Genomic DNA, 21,850 nt, shown 5'->3' with positions numbered 1-21,850 from the left:
TCGCTCTCGTGTAGGTTTTGCTCAAGTTGCTTCACCAATCGCAGGGATCGAACTTAAGATTGGATCAGCTGGAGGTAAAAGCAGCGCCTGGGGATACAGCATTAACCACTGACCAACGAGGAAAGTGGGGCTTGTGCATAGCGTTCTGCAAATCTAACTTCCACACAAGATGCAAACTTATCATTCTGTCCAATATTTATCAGCCATTCTGCTTTGAAATGTTGTCCTAATTTTTATAGACTGTTGCAAACAGACAGTTATATTCACAAAGTCTACTTTGCCATTCACATGGCAGAGAGCATGGTGTGACCAACTAGGCGAGGAAGCACTGCATTCCGTGCTCTGTGCATTTTTCCCCAAAGAAAAGTACGGTTTCCAATGATTGACACTGCACAGAAAGCTGGAAAGTGCAAGCTGCCTGCAGCCGGTAAAGAGAACATGGCGCGCCTTGCAGTAAGTACCACGGGCCGCCCTATATTAGAGCTTTGGAGGCAGTGTTTCCGTTCCCAGCTTTGCAACACTGGACCATGTGAGTGGATGATTGCAACAGCTTCTTAAAAACGGTTAAAATATCCAAGGAATGTGTGAGGTGGCGGCTTTCTTCATTGCATTTTGGATGAGAAAAGTTGTATCCTCAGCTTATGCTTAAGAGCACACACATCACCAGTGGATTACTATTTTTCTGTAATTAACTTCCCTCGGGTTCCTTCCGATCGATCTCTACAGGGTGATGCCTAGCACTGAATAATACCAACATCCATCTAGATTAATCAGCATCACAGGCATTGGCGAATGCCCCAACCCAGACAGAGCACAACAAAGCGCCCCCGAAAATGAACTGCTTTTCCTGGGTAGCTTTGGTCAGCTGAAATGAAGAGTCACAAAGGGCGGATATCTCCCTGCTGTGACCTCAGTCAGTGAAGAGCAGTCTCCCTGCACCCAATGATTTGCCAGTGGTCACTTTGGACACCGGCGCAGCCCGTCACTGGCCCAATGACCAGTCACCCCCTGCTGTTGCTGCTCCTCTGATGACACAGTTTAAGCAACAGTGATGCTCTTTTGAAACGGTGCACCAACTCTGCAAGGCCCGCTGAAGGCAAAGCAGCGCCGTTGTTTTTTAGCACCAACTAAAACGCATACAGTTCATTTCTAAGCTTGTCGGATGCACTCTCTCCACAGAAGAACCATGAAGTAAACTCCAGCAGGGGTCAGAGGAGGGACATTGATAAACAGCGGAGCAGCGGCTTCGAGACCGCCATGGGCGAGGGTAAACAAAAACTGCACTATGCGCAGGTATGGATGGGTGCCCCGTTTTTTTGTATGGTGCAGTTGACTTTTGATTTTCAGGGGGGTTGCCGGTGTACAGATATTTTGGAAGTCTGATTGAAAGTATAGGGCCTTTTAGTGCAGATGGCTTTTCCCAGGGGAGGCCCGGGCCCCGAGCCCCCGCCGTCCCCATTGCAGAGCAACTTCCAGACGTTCCTCGTGCCGGGTTATAGAAGGAGCAGACCGGTGTGTGCTGTTATGGCTGCGCCCACTAGCGGCGCACTATAATGATCGCATGTCCCTCTGCAGTCATAAATGTTTCGGCTCATCCTTTCCAGCTCAAAGAGAATTGGCCAGGACCTACTGTGTTTTTAGAAACTCTTTAGTTGGCGCTGCCCACGGCTGAAAGCTCTCGAATGAGGGCTCTCGTGGGACAATCCTGGGTTTGTCATGCAATTAGCTCATCGTGCTTAGGTCGCTGGCTACAAAAAAGGGCTACATCGGTTTCACTGAGCATGACCCAGGGCTGACCCTTGACCTGATACTGCCCAAACCAACTTTGTGGCAACTGCCTCCTTCTACCACGCAATACCCAATCCTATTGGTCCACTAAAAAAACATGTACCGCCAATCAAATAACAATAGGTTATTTTATAATCCATGACCATCTGAATAGTTTTCAAACCACATAACTATAAGCCACACTTTATATATATATAATAGTCCCAAAAAGATGGCATGGACTGTGCACAAAAGTGTTTCTTGCAAACGTTGCCCGAACCCTTGATGGAAGAGGCAAGAAAATAACGTAATTTGCAGCGAGCGAGCCTTTTGGCTAACTCTGTACTCCCTGTCTCATTTTTCAGCCCAGACACCACAGCAATTTGGCGCCAGTGGAAGGCGCTGTGGGTTCAACAAGATGAAAACATCACAACCAGTAAGAAGTCATCAGCTTGCATCGCTGCGCGAGGAAATGGCGATTCAAACTCACGATAATCAGTGCCATATTGGCTGCTTGTTTCCAGCAATCAAACTGCAAAGGCGGTGCCACTCAAACGCAGTCATTCCCACAGATGGAGTTTGGGACACAAAGCAGGAGCATTTGGAATGCGTTATTTCATTGTTTGCTCTGTAAAATTAAACCGCTGCCCAAGAACACACAGACCAGGCATTAACTCACAAAATCCAATCAAATGTCGAGGCCTTCTCGGCTAACTAACCGGACTCATGAAAGGGCCAGTTTAGTGTGGAGTGCGGTTTACCAATAAAGCTGCTTAGTCGTTTATGTGTCGGCCTTGAAAAATAGCGTGTGTGGGCCTGAACATTGTCCGTCTGTTGATTTTCTTCCCTCCAATCACACAGCTGACATGCCAGGAGAGCGAAAACAGACTTTCCGCTGCACCCAAGTGCATCCAAGGAAGACACAACTTTCAGCCATGACGATCACGTGATTTGTTTGGAGTTCAGGGAAAGACACAGAGCAGTCGCACCACAAATGAAGATTAATTGCAAGGATACACATCTGCAACCAATTACAGGGCTCCAAACATTTGAAGTGCTGACAAATCTGGGTTTGGACATGTGAGCACCTAGGCTTAGCACCAAGATCCATGACGTGTGTTCCTGGGGTGTGTGTGTGGGGAGGGGATCGAGGGGTGCAAAGGGAGTAAGCATGGAGGCCACGGGTGAAGTTTAGCAGAAGGGATGTTGTGTTAGAATCTGTGTTTCACTCACCTCAACTCAGCTTGCATGAGGCTAAGGCAATTGCAACCTGTAATCACGTAGTTTAATGTATACTTATTTTGAAACTACACTCACCAAAGTGCTGCACAATAGCCACAACAATACAGGGCAAGGTCACAAGAATGAAAATAATGGAGGGTAGAAAGGAGTCCTTCAATGCATAGAAATGACCAAGAAACTCAGCAGTGAGATCAGGCCCCCAATGTCTACTTGCCACTAGCATCTGGCAAGTGATACTTTGCCCATGACATGTATAAAGGATGTGCTGTGTGCTTGGCGAGGACTGGGGTGTGTGGCAAGGGGCTAGTGATGTGAATGCCTGGCTAAAAACGTGTGCAAGTGGAAATGTTTCCACCTGGTTGGTTGGAGTTTCATAAACAACACAATGATGACGACGGTGTCAGCCGTAGTGACAACAGTGTTGGGTACACCCAAAGATGACCCGTGCAAATGGCAAAGGATCAGGCATGGAACTTACAACATGGCGAGGCCACAGATCAGAGCTTTCCAAGCAAGCTAAAAAGGATGAGATGGAACATAGAAATGATCACCGAAGACAAATAGAGTGGGGCGGAACCAGGAATGCCATGGATTCCATGAGGAGCAAGTGGGGCTGCGATCGGAATGAGTGTAACGAAAGTGGGGAGAATAAGAGCGTACAGGTGACCCTAAAAAAAGAGGTAACTTCCTCCATTACAATTCAACTGACGAGGACTCTGAATGTTAAGTGAGATAAGCAAAGCTCACCAAAGATTACAAGAGTAATTTAAACTCACACCATCGCCTCTATTTGATCCCATGCGAGTCATTAATGATCCCATAGCGAGCCAGACATGGTATTTAGATAGCAAAGCTCACAACTATATGCAAAGGTCTCAACCAACAAGGTGTACACTCACTTGGCATTCCCATGATGGGGTGCAGGTGGATAAATCAACCAACTGTGTGCGCTTCTTTACATAATGTGTGCTTGATTTTACTTCTTAACAGCGTGCTGCATTCAGCCAATTGTAGTTTTAAAGCTTGCTACGCCAATGCGCGCTGCCTTCTGCTGCCAAGAGAGTGCATCGTCTGTTTTGTCAGGATTACACATAGCTACGCCTTGCCACCTGGAGCTCTTGGACCTGCTCATTAGACCCCTCTGTCCAACTATATGCTCCAGGGGCTCTTAATTACTGGCTTTGTGCCATTTGGTTTCATCTATAATTCGATTAATTACGTGCCCTGAGCGCTAATGAAAAGTACAATGTGTCTGCTCCTACCTTGGCATTCTCCGTTCCTCTCTTCGTAGCCGGAATTGCACAGGCAGTTGCCAATTGGTACCAACCATTCCCCATCTGCCCCGCAGTACATTTTTGGCACGTCTTTCTCTTCCGAGTTGTTGACGCAGGAGCCGCGGACCTCAACAAGCGATGAGGTGTCAGCTCCAGTGATGGTGTCCGGAAACTGAGCCAGGTTGCGGACGGTCAATGGACACTTTTTGTAGAAAACACGGACAGATACCAGAGCAATGCAGGCCCCGACATCCTGGAAGGCTAAGTAAAACCCCTTCTTGCTTAATGGACCCACGTCTCGAACCTCAGTGTTCAACTTCATGATCCGGTCACCAATGTCCACCTGCGTGAAGCTCTCGTCGGCAGCAATGGTGTCAATCTTGCCAAACTGGGTCTCGCGAATGTATCGTTCCTTGTCATTGTTTGACTCATAGTAGTAGAGGTTGAAAGTCTCCTTGCATGTTCCCATGACCCCAGGAAGGCTGTTGCAGTCCCTCAGAGTGAACTTGATTTCAATGTACACTCTCTGTGCCCCCTCGCGTGGAATCCAATCAGTCCGCAACCAGTTGTTTTGACTCGGCTCCATCACATTGCATACTTGATAGGTGCGTATCGGAGTGTTCTTCTCATCCATTATGCTGACTTCCTCCCACTGCGAGAAAAACGGGTAAAAGTTATAGATTATCAAGGAGGTCGGATTTAGCCCACATAACTTCTTAGCAACAGTAACCCGAGTAGAGGTGGACCTTAACTGCAATAGACTCCCAATACCCCTCTATAAAACAAAGATTATTTGTTCTACACCAGAGTTAATGCATGTAGCAAACATAAAAAGTCAGAAGTGTTACATCTTCAAAACAAGTTCCCATGTTTCCTTCTTGTCTAAAAGGCACACATCACCAAAAGCCACAATAGTGTGCATATTCACATCTGGCACTTGGATCCTTTCGGGGAATCTTAGAACCAATCATTATTTGGAACCCATGAACATTCCCTGGTTTATGGTCAACTATGAGCATTACACAGAAGCATGCTAAGCTACAGTTACGTGGCATACAAGCAAGTGCTGAGCGTGTGCTCCAAATGACCCACTGTTTTCTGCCTCTGCACCATGCGCCACATGCGGTGCACGAATGCAGCAGGTATCCTAGTGACCCGCCGAACCTAAGAGTGTCTTAAACTTGTCAGAAATCCAAAGTGACACACGATCTCCTGCCTGCCATGGGTTTGAAGATTATGCTTGGTATGTTACTTTACGTTCAGGCCTGGAAGACCTATGCCAGTGCACAACATCAAATATGGAGTAGTCATGAGCGGGGGAAGGGCCTGGTGTGGAGGGCGCGGTGGTATGGTGCTTGCTCTATGCTGAATGGCTTTGAGTAATTGGGTCTATGCGGGAAGCTAGGCCATTGACTCCTCGTAGTCAGACGGCCCCATTGCCCGGCACGGTGAATTAATTAGATTTCACTGGCGTTTTTACAAAGCCGAAACCCCTGCTAAGCCAACACATATTTTTGATACCCTTTAAAAGGAGTCTGTAGCCGCACAGGTCGTGTGAACGAGGCAAGTGGGAGGACAGAACTCCGGCTCAAGAACACAGACCGAACATACAACTAGCACGGCCCGGTTCCCCACCACCACTGCAGGCCTGTCCCCGGATCTGCTGCCCAGGCAGAACACTTGCCAGTGCTGAAGATAATTAACTTTAACATCCAAGAGTCTTCTGGGCTTTCCCGGAGCACCGAGCTGCATATTTCATGCCCCAACGCTTCCTTTCCAGCTGTGAAATTTGAGGTAGATGATTAATTTGCTTTATTGTGTAATAAACATCCCCCTCTTGAGTTAAGTGCTGGCCCTGTATGCCGGTAAATGCCCTATTTTATTATCTCTAGCGCATTATCAGGAGCGGGGTGACTCCTCGCTGACTGACACCCCTTTTTTAAATGAGGCTTTAAGTGAGGGAACAAAAGGGCAGCGTTTGTCTCAGTACAAACAACGCGCAAAACAGTTGTGGTGCCCCAAACGGGCACAGGTACAAAATAAAAACCTGGCCTAGTTATGCACTCAAATGACAACATGGCTCGTGAAGCTGATGAGGGGAATCACTCACCAACTTCTCCACTGATGAACAATGAAATCTGTCTTCACTGCTATTGTTAATCTGTTGAGAAGCCCCTTGGAATTGGCTGTGCTAACATGGCTGCATCCCAGTGAAAGATACTGGAGGCACTCTTGTAATGAGTAGCCTCTCCAGGGTGCAGTGTTACCTCTGATGTCTACGAAATGAGGCTCTATATTAAAGAATGGGGCCGACTGGCTGCAGTGGACAGTGCATATACTCTCTCTATTCCAGGGGCCTGCCAATCACTCCGATTGACCCAAAGGGGCCTGTGCCACAAACTCACGCACAGGGAGCGCATCCACGGCGCGTGTGCACCAGCCATCAAGCTCCAGACCAATAGCTGGTAGGACATTGGCCACGGTTCGCTGTGGAAGGGAAATTGAAGGGACTGGCCCTATCCTGTATCACGAGCACCTCGCCACTCTGTGCCACGGAACTCCCGCTCTTGCATCCCGAGTGGCAGCTGAGGAACGCTGTGCGTGCCAATGGTTTTACAGCAGCATCGCAGGCATTCTTCATTGCATTCAATTGTGCTTTAAAAAGAAGGTTAAGCAAGCCGAGACAAGATATTCGGAAATCTGGCTTTTTATAATGTAACTGAGTCAACAGTGTTGCGGCACACTGGGTGAGTATGGGACAACTAGTTCAGTCATTTTATGGGATATTTCTGTTATTTCAATTGACTGCCTATAGTGGCCTTTGCCTCAACTGGTCGATCCTGAAAGACTCTGGCCCATTGGCCGCCAACAACACATTTTGTATTATGTGTTCAATGTACCCTTTGTTAGCTAAGAAAACTGCCTTCCTGTAGCAGGCTCAGGGGAAAATACAAAATGGCTTATGTACAAAATTAAATAAATAAACATTAAAAATATGCAACCTATTTTCGAAGGGAAAAACATTTGTTGCGTTGGGGGAAATTTTCCACTAAACAGTATATACCTTGCATTCGAGAGCGAAGCACATTCAGCCCTCTTAAGAATACATAAATCTCATTAAAAACAAAATGTATTTCTGTGACTTGATTGGATGAGGAACTCTGAACCTTAAAACAGACGGACAGTTTGTTCAAAACTTGTGCCTCGGTCTGATACCCCAATTACAGGTGCGGGTTCTGATTTGTACACCAGATCATGTTTCCTCGCTGCCATTTTACATTTAAAGAGGCCTGAGAGACCGTCTCGACCGGTCTCCTCATTTCCAGGCCCACTATCAGCCCTTTTTTGACATAGGTCTTCCATGACAAGAGCCGTCCAGGGGGAGTATAGTATTTCTCCCACAAAGAGTAATTCCCTTCATGGGCCATGACGGAAATCTGACCTGCCCACCACAATCAACAATAATCGAGCCATTAAGGACTCTCCAGAAGCGCGCTAATCATTCCCTTTTACCCTTTTGATTGAGGAGAAGGAATCGAGAACTTACCCCTCCTTCCAGTGGACTGGCTATCCACCCGAGCTCCCCTTGCACAGATCTTGAATCCAGGAGTGTAACTGCGAAAGGAAAAGAAAGAGGATATGATAAACACTGCCGCTACCAATTAACTAAATCCCAAGTGGAGACCCATACGCCATATGCAGAGCGAACGTACAGCAAGACGTGTCATGCTAAAAAGGAGCACGTGGCTAACGGAAACTTGAATCTACCTCACACAAATACTAAATTGCATTTTAGATTGCAGAAATGTCTCTCTTGAGCAATTGTACATATCCCACTTGATGACAATCCTAGACCTGAGGTGACTTCCCACACCCACTCAATACAAAGCAAATTAAGGTTCCCGCCATGTTGGAATGGAGCAGAGGTATTGCCTGTCATGAACGGGTAAACTCCTCTTTCGCCCCTGGAAAAAGCATCAGTCTCGGATTACTGCGGTCCTTATTTTGTGTGCTGCGTACAGCTATTAAAATCAGGGTTCGGCCATTTGGTGCGCATAGAAAACATTTCGGCGTACGGCCTTTCAGGGCATCTTTAGTACTGAGGAAAAGCCGGTCACCCAATTGGTGGGTGTTCGGACACATCATGCCCCAGCAACCACTGGCAAGCGATCATTCTGTCTTGATATGTAAGGCGTGGTGTCCTATCTGCATGTGGAGGTTTGGCATTGATGCCAGAGGGCAAGTGACGCTGAGGCCTGGCTGGCAGCGTACATCATTGACTTTTTCCACCCCCGTGGACTCTTTAAATAACAGCATCTACAATGGAAATATGTTGCCAGTGACTACGTATGTTAAATCAGATGAATTAAACACATATCCTAAGCAGATTTTGCCGCCATGTAAAGGGAACCAGGCAATTAGTTAGTCTCCAGTTCGGTGTTTGCTCTTACACCCCCTCAATCGGCGCGAAAAAGATGAACCGTTTCGCAATCAAACTTCATTAGAAATATCAAAAATGGACTAACAATCACCATTGATACATAGCATTCTGCGCCCTGAAGCTAGGGGTACTTTTCAGACCCGGGCACGATGGGTTTACACAACCAAACTTGCAGTGGCTAGGTTTCACCGTGCAAATCCATGGCACCTGGGAACACATGGAGCAGCGCTCTCTCCCTTGACGAACCTGACGGTGTGCAGCAGCTACCAGTGCTACTTGGACCAGGACGAAGAGTGATGGGAGGCCTTCAGCCAGCACCTGCAGAAACGTGGCAAGGGGCTTTCCCGCCCCATACTTGGACCCAGTGGGGCTGGGAAGGCGGCGGTGATTTACATTGACACCATCCAGGGTCCTCACATCAGCGGGGGCTTTGGAAACGGCGCAGTCTCTCTGCCCCACCCCCGGCCTGGAATCCTCCATGAAAGGCCTGCAGACTCCATTTCCTTTCAGTGTACGGTGGAGGGGAGAGACAAAGGGCACAATGAGCCCCGATTCATAAAATGGGGGAGAGAGAAGGAATGGAACGTGAGACGAATGAAAAGAAGCAATAACACGCCGCGGCGTGCCCATTCCAGGGGGCGCAGGGCACTGCCACCGGGTAAGAGTTTCTCAAGGCAGCCGGGTCCGTCATGAGGTCCCGGCCGTCGCCGAGCACGCTGACGTCGAGCACAGTCTGGACCATGTTCCTCGCAGAAGACTGCCACGTCTGGCCGCAGAGCCAACTCAGACAGTAAACGGGTCGGCTCACGTCGTTATCACTCAGTAGGCTGGCTGCCAGTCATGACAGCTGGGGCACTCGCGGCGCCATGGCCGCAGGGCCACGCCAGGAAGCACTGGGTGCCACATCAAGAGAGCCGGCCTACTCAGGGGTGGCAAGGACGTGCATGGCAGCCGGGCCATCCCATAAAACGTGCCCAGCCATTGCAACAAATCAATCACAGAAAGCACTGCCACACTTTAGGGTCAGGGTTATCGAACATAACACTACCACTCACGACAGGAGCCACTTATACCAGCAAGAATAAACTCTATTTACATCATGGTCACAGTGGAGAAACGACGCTGCCACTCCTGGCAGCTAGGCCATGCCACAAAGCACTGCCATCCACTGCATCAGAGGCACCCTAGCGGACACTGCCACTCGCCGCTGCATGGCAAAGCACAACATATGACCACCGGAAGTTGCAAAGTACAGCAACGCCCATTTTCGTGGGGTCACTGCACAGGACACTGCGCATATGGGCAATGGTAGAAAGCAGGGCGGCACGTGGCAGCCTAGCCACCACAGAGGACCCCTCCAGCCATGCCATGAGAACGAACACTGCCAGCCCTGGACGGACAGTGAGAGCGTGACCCCCGGTGGCCCGCCTCAGAGGGCGGCCGCCCTCGATAATAGCACGTGATATTAGCATAACCAATCAGGGGAGAGAGGCCATAATAATGAGCGCGGCCACTCACAATAAGAGGTTTGGTGATCGCGATTCCCGCAGGTGGGCCCCATCAGCGCATTTATCTCTACACCATCTGGCATGGCTTTTATGTTTGACAAACTAAATGCTGCGACGTACGCAAGAGCCAGAGCACACGAGCCCACAATAATATTTGGATTCGTGGAATTTTTTGCAGGGTTCAAAGTGACTTTGCACTGCCGACACAAACCCCGATTCAATTCATGGAACTATGCAAAGTATATTGTTGCATTGCAAACTCGGTGCAAAGTCATTTTTTGCACTACAAAATGACTTTCCACGGCAAAAATACACTTTGCACAGTTCCAGGAATCAGGGGTTGGGTCAGCAGTGCACACTCACTTTTCAGCAATGTATATTCACTTTGAATGAACCGTGCAAAATAATTCCATGAATCGGGGCCTTGGTGTTTACTGGAACGAAAAAAGTGTCTATACATTTGCGTAAAACTGGGGCTGATCAAATTTTCCGAGTATTAAAATGATGTAGAGCGATAGATAACTGTGCGTTTTCAAAACTAATGCAGGAGTGAAAAGGTAAACCTGTGTGGCCATTTATATACTACGGGCCTGATTCAAATGCGACATTGCACTGATTTTGCACGCTGTGCACTGCAAAATTGCACTACTCTGTGAACCAGGATGTTTGTTGGCAGTGCAAAGTGACTTTGTCCATGTAGCAGGCCCTCAATCACAGTTCGGATTGTATCTTCCTTTGCTGTAAAAGTGAGTAGTAATGGGGTACCAATCGAGTCTGAAATCATATGTTTTTTTTACTTTCAACCCAAGGCCTTAAAATTGTACAAAGGCGCTCTACAGCCGGCGCCTTAACACGTCGGTGCGCGGTAATTCCGGGAGGCGACGTTGCCGTGCATGAGACATGGAAACGTGCAAGCGCCGCCCTCTTGGTTTGCAACATGCCGAAGTGAGATTGGTCGCTCTGCCAGCACTGGCAGAACGTTATGTTTGATTTGCGACCAGCGTCGTTGCCATCGCGGTGGTCCCCCCGAGCAAGCCCCTGCTCGCAAGCCAAAGCTGTGCAACTGTCTGGAACTTCTAGACTGGGCACCTCTGGCTGTAAAGTCCCCAAACGACCACGGTGGCTGAGGCGGGTCCCTTTCCAAACGGGCATCATGCGCTCCAATACTGAACCAGTAAGGGCCAGATTCGTGGAATTATTTGCACGGTTCAAAGTGACTAAGCACTGCTGAAAAGTGACTTTGCACTGCTGAAAAGTGACTTTGCACTGCCGACACAAACCCTGAATCATGGAACTGTGCAAAGCGTATTTTTGCAGTGCAAAGTCCGTGCAGTCAGTGCATAGTCATTTTTGCAGTGCAAAATGAGCTTGCACGGACTCGGCACTGCAAAAATGCACTTTTCACAGTTCCATGAATCAGTGTGTCGCAGTGCAAAGTCACTTTGAACCGTGCAAAAAAAATCCATAACTCGGGCCCTTTTAAGCCCTTCCACAGCGCTAACGAGTTATTTTTGGTGAAGTGGCGAAACGTGACATTACAAGCAGAATACTTCCAATATCGCCTTTCCTGCGACATTCGGCAAAGGCAGTATCTCCCCGTCTCTCTACGACGCCTGGCCAAATTGGAAGTACCACCAAAATGGCCAAACGAGCTACACTGATAAAGCGATGACACGTTACATTAAGCATCAAAGCGCCTGGAGGTGATTCCAATGCCCGTGTTGCGCTTTTCAGTTCCGTCGGATCACACAGCATTTCATACTGGGGGAAAACCTCAAGACATTCATCGAAATCCTCGCGCGCAGACATCACTCTTACCATCTGCCTGCGCCCTGTCCACACCCGGCAGCACTGCCAGCCCCACCCCCCCTCAGGCCAGGCCTGTGTCCCCGAATGCAAACAGTGGCGGCGGCGACTCTTCCCAGAGCTTAAAACGCTATTTACGGGGACGTGCAAGAGCGAGGCAGCTTGGAAAGGCGCGTTTCGCAAAACGCCGTGCGCGGGGCACTCCAGGTGCCCTGGCCGCCCGCACCTCTCCACAATATTACTGCCAACTCTCGGGAGATCGCGGCCGGCTGCATGGCACCCTTGTTTTCATTATAAACACAGACTTTAAAGCGAAATGATAGTTATTATTTGTGTGCAGAAGCCGCCTGCGGCTATCACAACAGCGCTAAGGCAATGGGGCCACGCTGAGCACAAAATCAGCGTCTGCGCGGGGAGGTAGGACCAAGCGGAGACACTGGCGGGGAGGGTGAGGTGGGCAGTGATATGGCACAGCCCTCTGCAAATTCGCGGTCCCAGACACCCGGTGGCAAGAGGTGAGAAATACCTGTGCCGTGCACGCGCGCCTTGCACAGAAACGGAATTAGACATTCGAAAACCCGGACTCGACCACCGCATCCACAAATACCCGCAGGACGGCGCAGAAACGCGCAACCACCAACACAAAGCACTGCTCGGAAAATGCGCAAATCGTGCAATGAACCCGAGCGCGCCACTGCACGAAACAGGCAGGCGCAACACCCGGATCTCCCCCAGCAAATGTAGTCACCTCCCTCCACCAATGTTAATGATACCCGCCATCCTATGTATGGACCGGACTCCCTTCGCCCAATGCACTGATCTCCCTCGCTCAATGCACTGATCTCCCTCGTCCAATGTAGTGATCTCGCTCCACCAATGTTAATGATACACGCCATCCTATGTATGGACCGGACTCCCTTCGCCCAATGCACTGATCTCCCTCGCCCAATGCCCGGATCCCCCTCACCAATGTTAATGATCCACCCTCCATCCCATGTATGACCGATTCGCCCAATGCACGGATGTCGTCCGTTGACCAATGCCCTGATCTCCCTCAGCCAACATTTATAACATATATCACCTGATCACCTTCAATTACAAAAGCGACCCTGCTCACGCACCTCTCCTTACCCTCATTACCGCAAAAAACGACCACTCTCGCCAGAATGCCCCCACCCAAAACCCACACCAACCCCCGAAAAATAAGCGCACCACCGCAAAAGCATGAAAAGCACCACCAAAAACTGTCCAAGGTTGACCCGCCGGCCACACACTGGCACCGCTTCCCCAGAGAAGCATCTCGCCTTAGCATCGCCCAAATTACCTTTCCCCTCTCAATACCGCGCTCACACACAGCCAGGCATCACCCATCACCCGGAACATGGCACTCCAAATGAATATCGCGTAGAACCCGAAACACGTGCACATAGCGCCTCAAATGATTAGCATATAGCACCCAAAAGCCAAACATTGCAGTCTCGAGCCTCACCGAATAGCAGCAAAACCCAGATATGTTCACTGTAAACGCCCATCACCATACGTCCCCCAAAAAACGGGATCATGAAAATCCAACATAGACCCTTATGCTCAAACACCCCAGAACAGACCTCCCAATGCCACAAACCTGCCCCCCCCCAAATGGTCTGCGGCAGAATCGGCCGCAACCTCGCCACCAGCTGGACACCCCAACAAATGCGACCTCGTAGCATCCAGCAACAACCCCAGCCGAACACCACGAAAGCAATCAAAAAGCAGCGTACCCCGAAAATAAAGAGCATCGGACAACATATTATTCCAAGCTGGCATCTCCCAAATCAAAAATGAAAAACCAGAGACAGCAGATAACGTAAACCGCACGGGGACAGACAGCTCAATGCCAGGTCGGGCTCAGCTCGAAGAGGAGAGCACCAGTGAAGACATGAAGAAAAACCAGCAAAGATAATAAAAGCGAGAACGCAGGGGAGAGGGAAAGCACATTAGGCAGAGGGGAGGAAGCCAGGAGACAGGGGGAGCGTGAAGCGCCCCCCTTGCGTGGCCATCTGCAGGGAGAATCCTATCCAGCCAAATCCCGTCCTGTGCCGCACTCCAGGATGAGTCCACCCGAGGATGGAGCGGGCCCCTCTGCTGGCAATCCACAGAGCAGGGGTCCCCCTCACAGGCCAGATACACAAGTTGCTGAACTTTCTCCTTCGGTGCAAGAGACCTTTGGCAGAACCTCCTGGGATGCGGTGCTCGTGTCCAGCCCGGGCCCCAGCGCAGAGCCCTTACCTTCGCTGGCAGGGTAGATCCGGGAGCCGGTGACGGCGCGGCCGGGCCGAAAGAGGGCGGCCAGGAGGAGCAGCGTGCCGAGGAGAGTGCGGGCCATGCTTCGCTGGAGGACTTGGAGCGGTGTCTGGAGCTGCTCGACGTGCGCTGTAAAGTGCCGCTCCGTCCGCCTCTATCCCAGCGGAATCAATGCCCGCACTCAGCGCAGCGCTCGGAGCACGGCCGCGAGGGGGCGGGACGGGGCGCCGCGGCGTCACCGCCAATCAATGCCGCTGGCCACTCAGAAGCGGGATGGATCCGGGGCCCCGCCCCCCCCTGTACCTGTCTGCTTGAGCTGCGAGGGTGTGTGTGCGGGAGAGTCGATGACAGGGCAGAACGCAGAGCACAAAGCTCCATAAACGCGACGAGACCGCGCTCGGCTCCACACCAGACACCTCTCAAGTCTTGTTTATCCGAGAGTCCGACCAGAACTGTGCACAGATATGTGTTGAAATGCACGCTTTTCTTCCGAAAGTAGACATGCAGCCTAAATTAATTTCCGAGGATAAGTCTAACAGGCACTTCAGTGTCACAGGACCCTCATTTTTACGGCGTTGACATGTTGAGCGCTCTTATACAAATGAGCTGTAGCAAACCTTTTCTTAATCCGAGGCGATAATCAGAGCATCGGGTAGGAGAGAAAAGGGCATAGCCTGCCCTAGGCAGAGAGGTTCGGGAAACAGATGGCACAGAGCACAGCTCCATATGTGCATTCGCGATAGGGCACAGGCGGCCCATGCCTGCGCTAACACAGTACACATATCCTTGGCTCTGCGGAGGGCCACTTCTCTGCACCAATAAGGCAGCCCTCAACTCCATACCTCCAAGAAGAAATAGCACGGCATCCCCGAAGAGGCATGACATTGCTTCACATCTGCAACATAACTGTGAGGCCAGAATACAGTGCCCTGAAGAGACAAGGCACAGCTCCTTTGCTCTGAAAAAACAAGGCACAGTCCCATACCTCCTAGGAGAGAGGACTCCACCCCATACCTTTGATGTCTCATGGAAGCAAAGACAGGACAAAGCTCCGTACTATTGTGGAGAATGGAAACACATAAACACTGTGTGAAAAGGCACGGCCGGTGCTTTAAGTGGGCCAGGGCTAGCTGGGGCCAAACCACGACAGGCTTATAAATCTCGTTCTGAGGTGGGGACTTGCCGGGGCTCACTAATCTCCTATGGCAGTCCCAACCGCTAAAGGACAAGGCTTTTTTTTTCTAAAGCCTGAAGCTCCCATTCATTCCTGGGAGTTTCAGGCTTTAGGAAAAAAGGCCTCGGTTTCAAGCAGCCTCACCTTTTCAGCCTTAATGGTGATGCTGCCCCTCCCCAGGCATGATGCCTGGCAAGGGGCAGCACCACCATTAAGGCTGAAAATGCGAGTGTTGTCCTCTGCCAGGGGGGGGAGAGGAAGCTGATCTCTACAAAAGGCTGCCTGGCGGGGCTGCCTGTAGCCCATTGAGCTGGCACCTTCCTGGTTTCCTGTCTCCGTAGTGGAGGTTGAAGTGCAGGAAACCTTCCAGCCGAAGAAGGATTCCATTGGAAGGAGAGAGCGAGTAAGAAAAAACGTGCCTTTTGTCAGTATGTGTGTGTGTGCGCGCATGTGAATTGGTTATGCATGTTTGTAAATTATGATGTATGGATGCGTGCATGCAGGGATGTGTGTTATGTACCATGCAGTGTGTGTGTGTGTGAATGTCGAATGAGCAACCGTAGCATGTTGTATGGGTTCACGTGTGAAGGGTTGGAGTAAATTAGGGAGTGAATGTTGTCTATGGATGTGGAATGACTTTTAATTCTGAGCATCTATGATAAAGCAAGCATGATTCCATGCTTGCTTTTTCATAGATGCCCAGACGTAAAAGTCATGCCACAGTAAGAACGGACTAAACTGGCTGTGGCATGACTTTTAATTCTGGGCATCTATGATAAAGCAAGCATGGTATATGTTATTACGGGGCTGGACTGGTATTTTGAGGAAGTCTGTCTAGCCCTTTGTTGCTGTGGCATGCCTCTTCATGTACCCAACGTTGCTCTTTTTATTTTATAAATTGTGGCATGGCATTTTATTCTGGCCCAACTACACGTGCATGGAAACACTTGTGTATAGGCGCGTTACAAATGCCATATCATATCATATATCATATGGACCAGAACACACTGGTGTAACAGGGGCCCTTGCAGTCCCCGTGGTGCAGAGGGCCCCGCCTCAATATGTCCAGGCAGGGGGCCCCACTTGGAGTAAAAAAAATCAAAACAAAAGTTTTAAAAAAAGAATCAAAATTCTCTCGGCATTTATGAATAGATTATTTCTGTAACAGAAATCATTTCTTTATGAAGGCAGAGTGACTACAAAAAGAAACTTTCTTTTTGAAGCCCGAGGGTTGCTCCCACCCCATGACATGGAAGAACCTAGGCTGAAGGCCTCTATGTCATGGGGTGGGGAGCCCTAGACTTAAAAAAGAAATAGTTTCTTTTCGAAGAACTCTGCCGTCATAAAGAAATGGTTTCAGTTATGGTTCAGTACGTAACGGAAATCATTTCTTCATGAAGTCAGAGTGACTTCAAAAAGAAACAATTTCTTTTTGAAGTAATAGGGCTCCCCTCAACCCCATGAGGTGTGCATGTGTGAATGTATGGTGAAAGGGTGCGCACTTAAATGTATAGGTGGATGCCTGTGTGTGTGTGCCTGTAAGGTGAAAGGGTGCAAACAAAAATGCGTGTGTGGCTGCCTGGGTGTGTGTGCCTGTATGCTGGAATAGTGCTTACATAAATGTATGGATGGCTCGGTGTGCTTGTGTGTATATAGTGAATGGTGTGTGTACTTGTGTTCAGGGGCGCAACAAACATCAAACACAATAGAGACGTGGGGTATTTAATGACACAAAGGTTCGTCCCCACAATACAAACAGTGGACAACCTATGACTACAGAACCCTCATGTCTCAGTGTTGTTTCCTCTGGTCATCAAATCAAAGAACCAACAGTTCGTCTAACAAATAAAGAACTGTTTACTTACACCAATTTCATCATTTATAAATTCAATTTTTAATAATACACATACAGAATAAAAATACAAACACATACAATTGTGTAAACATTTCACACATTTGTTAACCAAAGTGACAAGTGAAGAAAATCAAAAAGTGCAAAGTTCCAAAGAATTTTAAAATAACACAGGACAAATTACTGCTGGCTGACAAAAGGCAGCCTGGGTGTTTTATTCTTAAACTTTGTTGGCTAGTGAATAGAGAGCCACTATCTTTAAATGGCTACTCAACTCTTTTCTCAAATGTAGACAAGTGGGCAAATCCTTTAAAGCTTAAAAAAGGTTCTCAACAATATACATATCTCAATATATAACACTGTCAATTGATGCAGCATTCTTTAAAAAACCCAACATGTTTCGTTCTCCTTTAGTTATATTACTCCTCGAGAACTTCTTCAGGGGATCCAATGATTATGGTGAAAAATATGCACTCTCTTTCTCAACCTCCAACTAGTTGAACAAAACGAATCACGTTCTCTGTCCATGAACGTGAAAGTACTTTTCAATTATGACGATAAACGGTCCAGTAGGGGTGTCTTCTAAACAGACTGACATCTTTAACTCCTTTCAGATTCGTCTTTGGTAGCGGCTTGTAAATGCAGCTCCTGTTATACCGTGCCTCTGTCGTCTGTTCAACAGTTCTCTGCTCCGTCCAGTACATGTTTTCAATCAATTCAGTTTCTCTACCCGACCGTCACTTGCCTGGTCTGTCCGATAACAAACGTCTGGTGTACTTTACTGAGACATGAGGGTTCTGTAATCACAGGGGTGCAACAAAACCTACATTTTGGGGGGCTAACCCTTCAAATGTTGGAAGAGGCTCTAACTTAACGGGCAGTGAGGGAGGAGCACATTTATTTGTGTGGGGCATTAAACTTCTTTAGGCATTTTAATGAGACTTTTCTACTGCCGCTTCAATGTTACAGCTAACTCTTTCCTTTAAGTCTGAAAGCACCTACCTATGGACTGCTGTGAGAATGAGCGGTCTCCTGTTCCCTCTCTACCCTTCCAATCACTGCCCTGGCATGCAAGTACTAAACCCACATCACGATTTCAATTGCCTAAAAAATGTGGCATTTGAACGCAGGTACTAACAATGAAATGCTTTACGTTAGTAATTGCTGGGCCCTTGTTGAGAGTGTAACCCAGTTGCTGTTTAACATCTGTGTCCTGTTCTGTCTAGCAACTGCTCTGTATGTCCGCCAGATTGAGTCAACATAGCCCAAAACTTCAGGGGGGAGTGCTGAAGCCCAGCCAGCTCAATGGTGTTGCGACACTACTTGCGTGCAATGCCTTGATTACTTATTGGTAATCTTCATTACTCCTAGCCCTATTCTTCCTCATCCCAGTACTTGTGTATAAGGCAGTACTTGTGTATGAGGCACTTTGCCTCATACACTCATACTGGGATGAAGTAGAGGTACATGGAGGTAATGCCTGATTTAGCTACATGTAATCTTCATTACTCCTTGTCCCACTCTTCCTCATCTCAGTACTTACATATGAGGCAAGGCGCCTCATACACAAGCACTGGGACAAGGAAGAGGGACATGGAGGTAATTCTAGGCCAATAAGCTGATTTTGGAGGTTGGGGTAGAGGGTGGGAGGGAGTGTGGATGTGGGGGGGGGCAGGATTGTGTGATAAATCATAATGGCTGCCCAGGTCCAGGCTAAGCAGGCATTATATGTGGTATTAGCGGCTAGAGAGGCATTTAGGTGCAGCCAGTCTATTCATTCCTCAGGTTGGTATGGCTTTGATTTAACTGGCCATTTCTGATAAAGCAGTCCTGCTAAGTGTAATTACCTGGCTAGACTGGCATTTGGATGCTGCCAGTCTAGCCATTTCTTAATTCAGCACTGTATATTTTTCTGGGCATCTGTGATCAAATATGATATGATAAGTCATTTATAACGCGACTGTACACACATGTTTTTAGGCGTGACAAGACAATAGAAGGAAGACAGACGGGAGGACAAGACAAATGATCTTACTAGGGTTTGTGTCATTCAGATCATGCAAGTGCAAGAAAAAGAAGTGCAAGGAGAAAGGGGGAGTACAAGGAAAAGGGGAGGGGAAAAGAGGGCAGCGATGTTTTGAGTAAGTGCAGCCAAGACAGCGTGGCTTTGGGTAGTGGTAGTGCAAGGAGAACAACAAACTGTAGGGTTACAGTTAAAGCCCCTAAGTGCGTGGTAGGCCTGGAGGCAGTGGAAGGGTGACTGATCAAGAAAGAGCCTGGACTCAGTGAGGCTCAGAGGGGAGCCAAGCAACCAGTCGGTACAGCAGAAAAGTAGATCAGGTAGGTCAGCAGGGGAGGGAGAGAGAAAGTGGCGAAGAGGAACATTTTGAGCCGCTTCTGGAATTTCAGGTGATCCGGCTCAAGTTTGAGAGGGCCAGGGAGGCCATTCCAGACGGAGGCACCTGCAGAGGAGAAAGATCTACCCGACTCTCTGCCTGGAGAAGCATAAAGCCCTTAGAGAGTTGGAGTTGTTGATACTTAGGGGCACCATGGAAGTAACTTCAGAGTGGCAAATAACCTTGTGGTGCAAAATACCTAAATTGCACTATTGGTATATATGGAACAACTCTATAGTCATTGGACTTTAAAAAAAAATAATAGCATGATATATTAACATAAACTATTAAGTGAATCACTTACAGAGCTGCAGATAAGACACAGGTTAAATCGTGAAACCGGTATGTGGGCAATTTAAGCAACTGAATACCTCTTTCCAGGTCTAGTTGATATAGATATTTATTAAGGTTTTGCTTTGAATTTCATTTGCTTAAATAATACTTTATTTAATTTATTTATAGCAATGTCTTGGAAGCAAACCATATTACATAATAAACTAGTTGTTCATAATAACCAAACTTTACACTACATACATCATCATAGAAATAGTTTGAGCAATAAGTGTATGGCTTTCATTTTACTGTCCCCATGCTGCATGCAAAATTAGAATAGCAACATGCAGATTAATGTGAGCCTTACAAATCCCCCTTGGGTTTTAAAGCAATAGTCATTATAAACCCTTCTCTGATCACGCCCATTCACATTTCTCAAGGGACAAAAGTCCCGGCTAAGAGTATCCCCTCCCCCCCATTAGTGCCCAATGGCTCTCAGCGTAATACTCTGTTGAGACAGAGCAATGTGTCAGGCTCATCGGAGAGCTGCTCTGCTTCCCAGAGCTAGAACAATGAGGGTGCCGCACGGAAGGTGTCCTGTTGCCAGGACAGTGAAGGATTTGAGCAGGAACTCCTCATTGTCCTGCCAATATCCTGGTCTGGCTCTAAAAAGAGCAAATGTGGGGCAAGTTTCCACTACACTTCAGGAGCATTAGAAAGCTTAAAGCCTGCTTGACAAAGCGTTTTTCAATGGGATTGCACCATTATAAAACGATTCTGTGAATAATGAGGCCCTTAGTAGGTTATTACGTAATTCCCACATTCCTATTAAACACTTCACAGATGAAAATATGTAGACATTTTTCAACCTTTTCATTATGTTCCTTTTCTCAAAACATTCCTAAATGCAATAGAAAGAAATGACTGAAGATGGTATGTATGGTTACCAAATGATTCCATGTAATCAGGGAACACTATACCTAAATCCTGAGCATTCAGTTTTTCTTTAATTGCATTCTGGGACTTTTGCTTTCTGGGACTTGAAGTCTTGCATTCTCTGGTTGAATAACAATTACTATTATAAACTTAAAGTAAAAACAAAGCCCAGGACTGTAATAGCATGTCCTGTGTGACATGGAGTCATCCGGTAACCAACCTTAATGTTGTTCCCTCTCGCAGCTGCCAAATTGTGACGAATGACTACTGCTGCCCAGGAGTACAGAGATGAGTAGTGGCTCAACTGCCTACACTACTACTAAATCATAATTGATCCCAATCACAAAGGTGAAGCAGGGATTGTCCGACAAGTATACCTCCTTTGCCTCTTTTAGTAGCGCAGGCAGAGGCATGCTATATCTTCAGGAGGGGTGTGAGCTGATGCCCATACTCCACAAACAACAATAGTACAATGGTACCAAAATAAAAGAACGTTCAACCAAGGTCATGTCAATATAGGGAATCAATGTGCACAACTAGTTAAAAACACTAAAGCCCACCCCTGTAAGAGAAACAAAGAGAATGCACGCATTATTGGTCGATGAGCAGGAGTTTTCAGGCAAATGATTTCAGCACCAATATCAATGTTCAAGTATATGTCTTTAAAAAGCAGAGAAGAGGAGGGTTACAGATTTCCGTGGTCCTTTGTGGTGAACAAGAGGGACAGCACCTTTTCAAATACCTTTGTGTGTTTGTCGTTTGTGCTGAACAGCATTGAACTGGGCTTCTAAGCGCTTTCCTGCCAAGACAGTTGTGTCACGTTGATCAAGTGGTGAGTCGACTTAGTAACCGGGTTGTCAGTGGCTCAAGTCTTGAGTTAATTTGAGTCAATGAGTCC

General features: G+C 48.0%; 1 protein-coding gene across 2 annotated transcripts in view; it reads right to left on the bottom strand.

Moving 5' to 3' along the window:
* The window catches only part of EPHA4 (EPH receptor A4), a 192,509-nt gene extending 177,999 nt beyond the window's left edge, over positions 1–14,510 (bottom strand). Inside the window, exons 1-3 of one of the 2 annotated variants that reach the window (XM_069618224.1) lie at positions 14,307–14,510; positions 7,831–7,898; positions 4,272–4,935 (exon numbers count right to left, since the gene is read on the bottom strand). In XM_069618224.1, coding sequence (XP_069474325.1) covers positions 4,272–4,935; positions 7,831–7,898; positions 14,307–14,403 — 829 coding nt within the window. In that variant the 5' untranslated portion in view covers positions 14,404–14,510. The remainder of the gene's footprint in view (positions 1–4,271; positions 4,936–7,830; positions 7,899–14,306) is intronic. The other variant, XM_069618223.1, reaches the window with a different exon arrangement.
* Positions 14,511–21,850: the final 7,340 nt, after the last annotated feature.

The sequence above is a fragment of the Ambystoma mexicanum genome, chromosome 10, assembly GCF_040938575.1.
Source record: "Ambystoma mexicanum isolate Mex_15411 chromosome 10, UKY_AmexF1_1, whole genome shotgun sequence".
Taxonomy (NCBI): domain Eukaryota; kingdom Metazoa; phylum Chordata; class Amphibia; order Caudata; family Ambystomatidae; genus Ambystoma; species Ambystoma mexicanum.
This window is presented reverse-complemented; position numbering and strand designations above follow the sequence as displayed.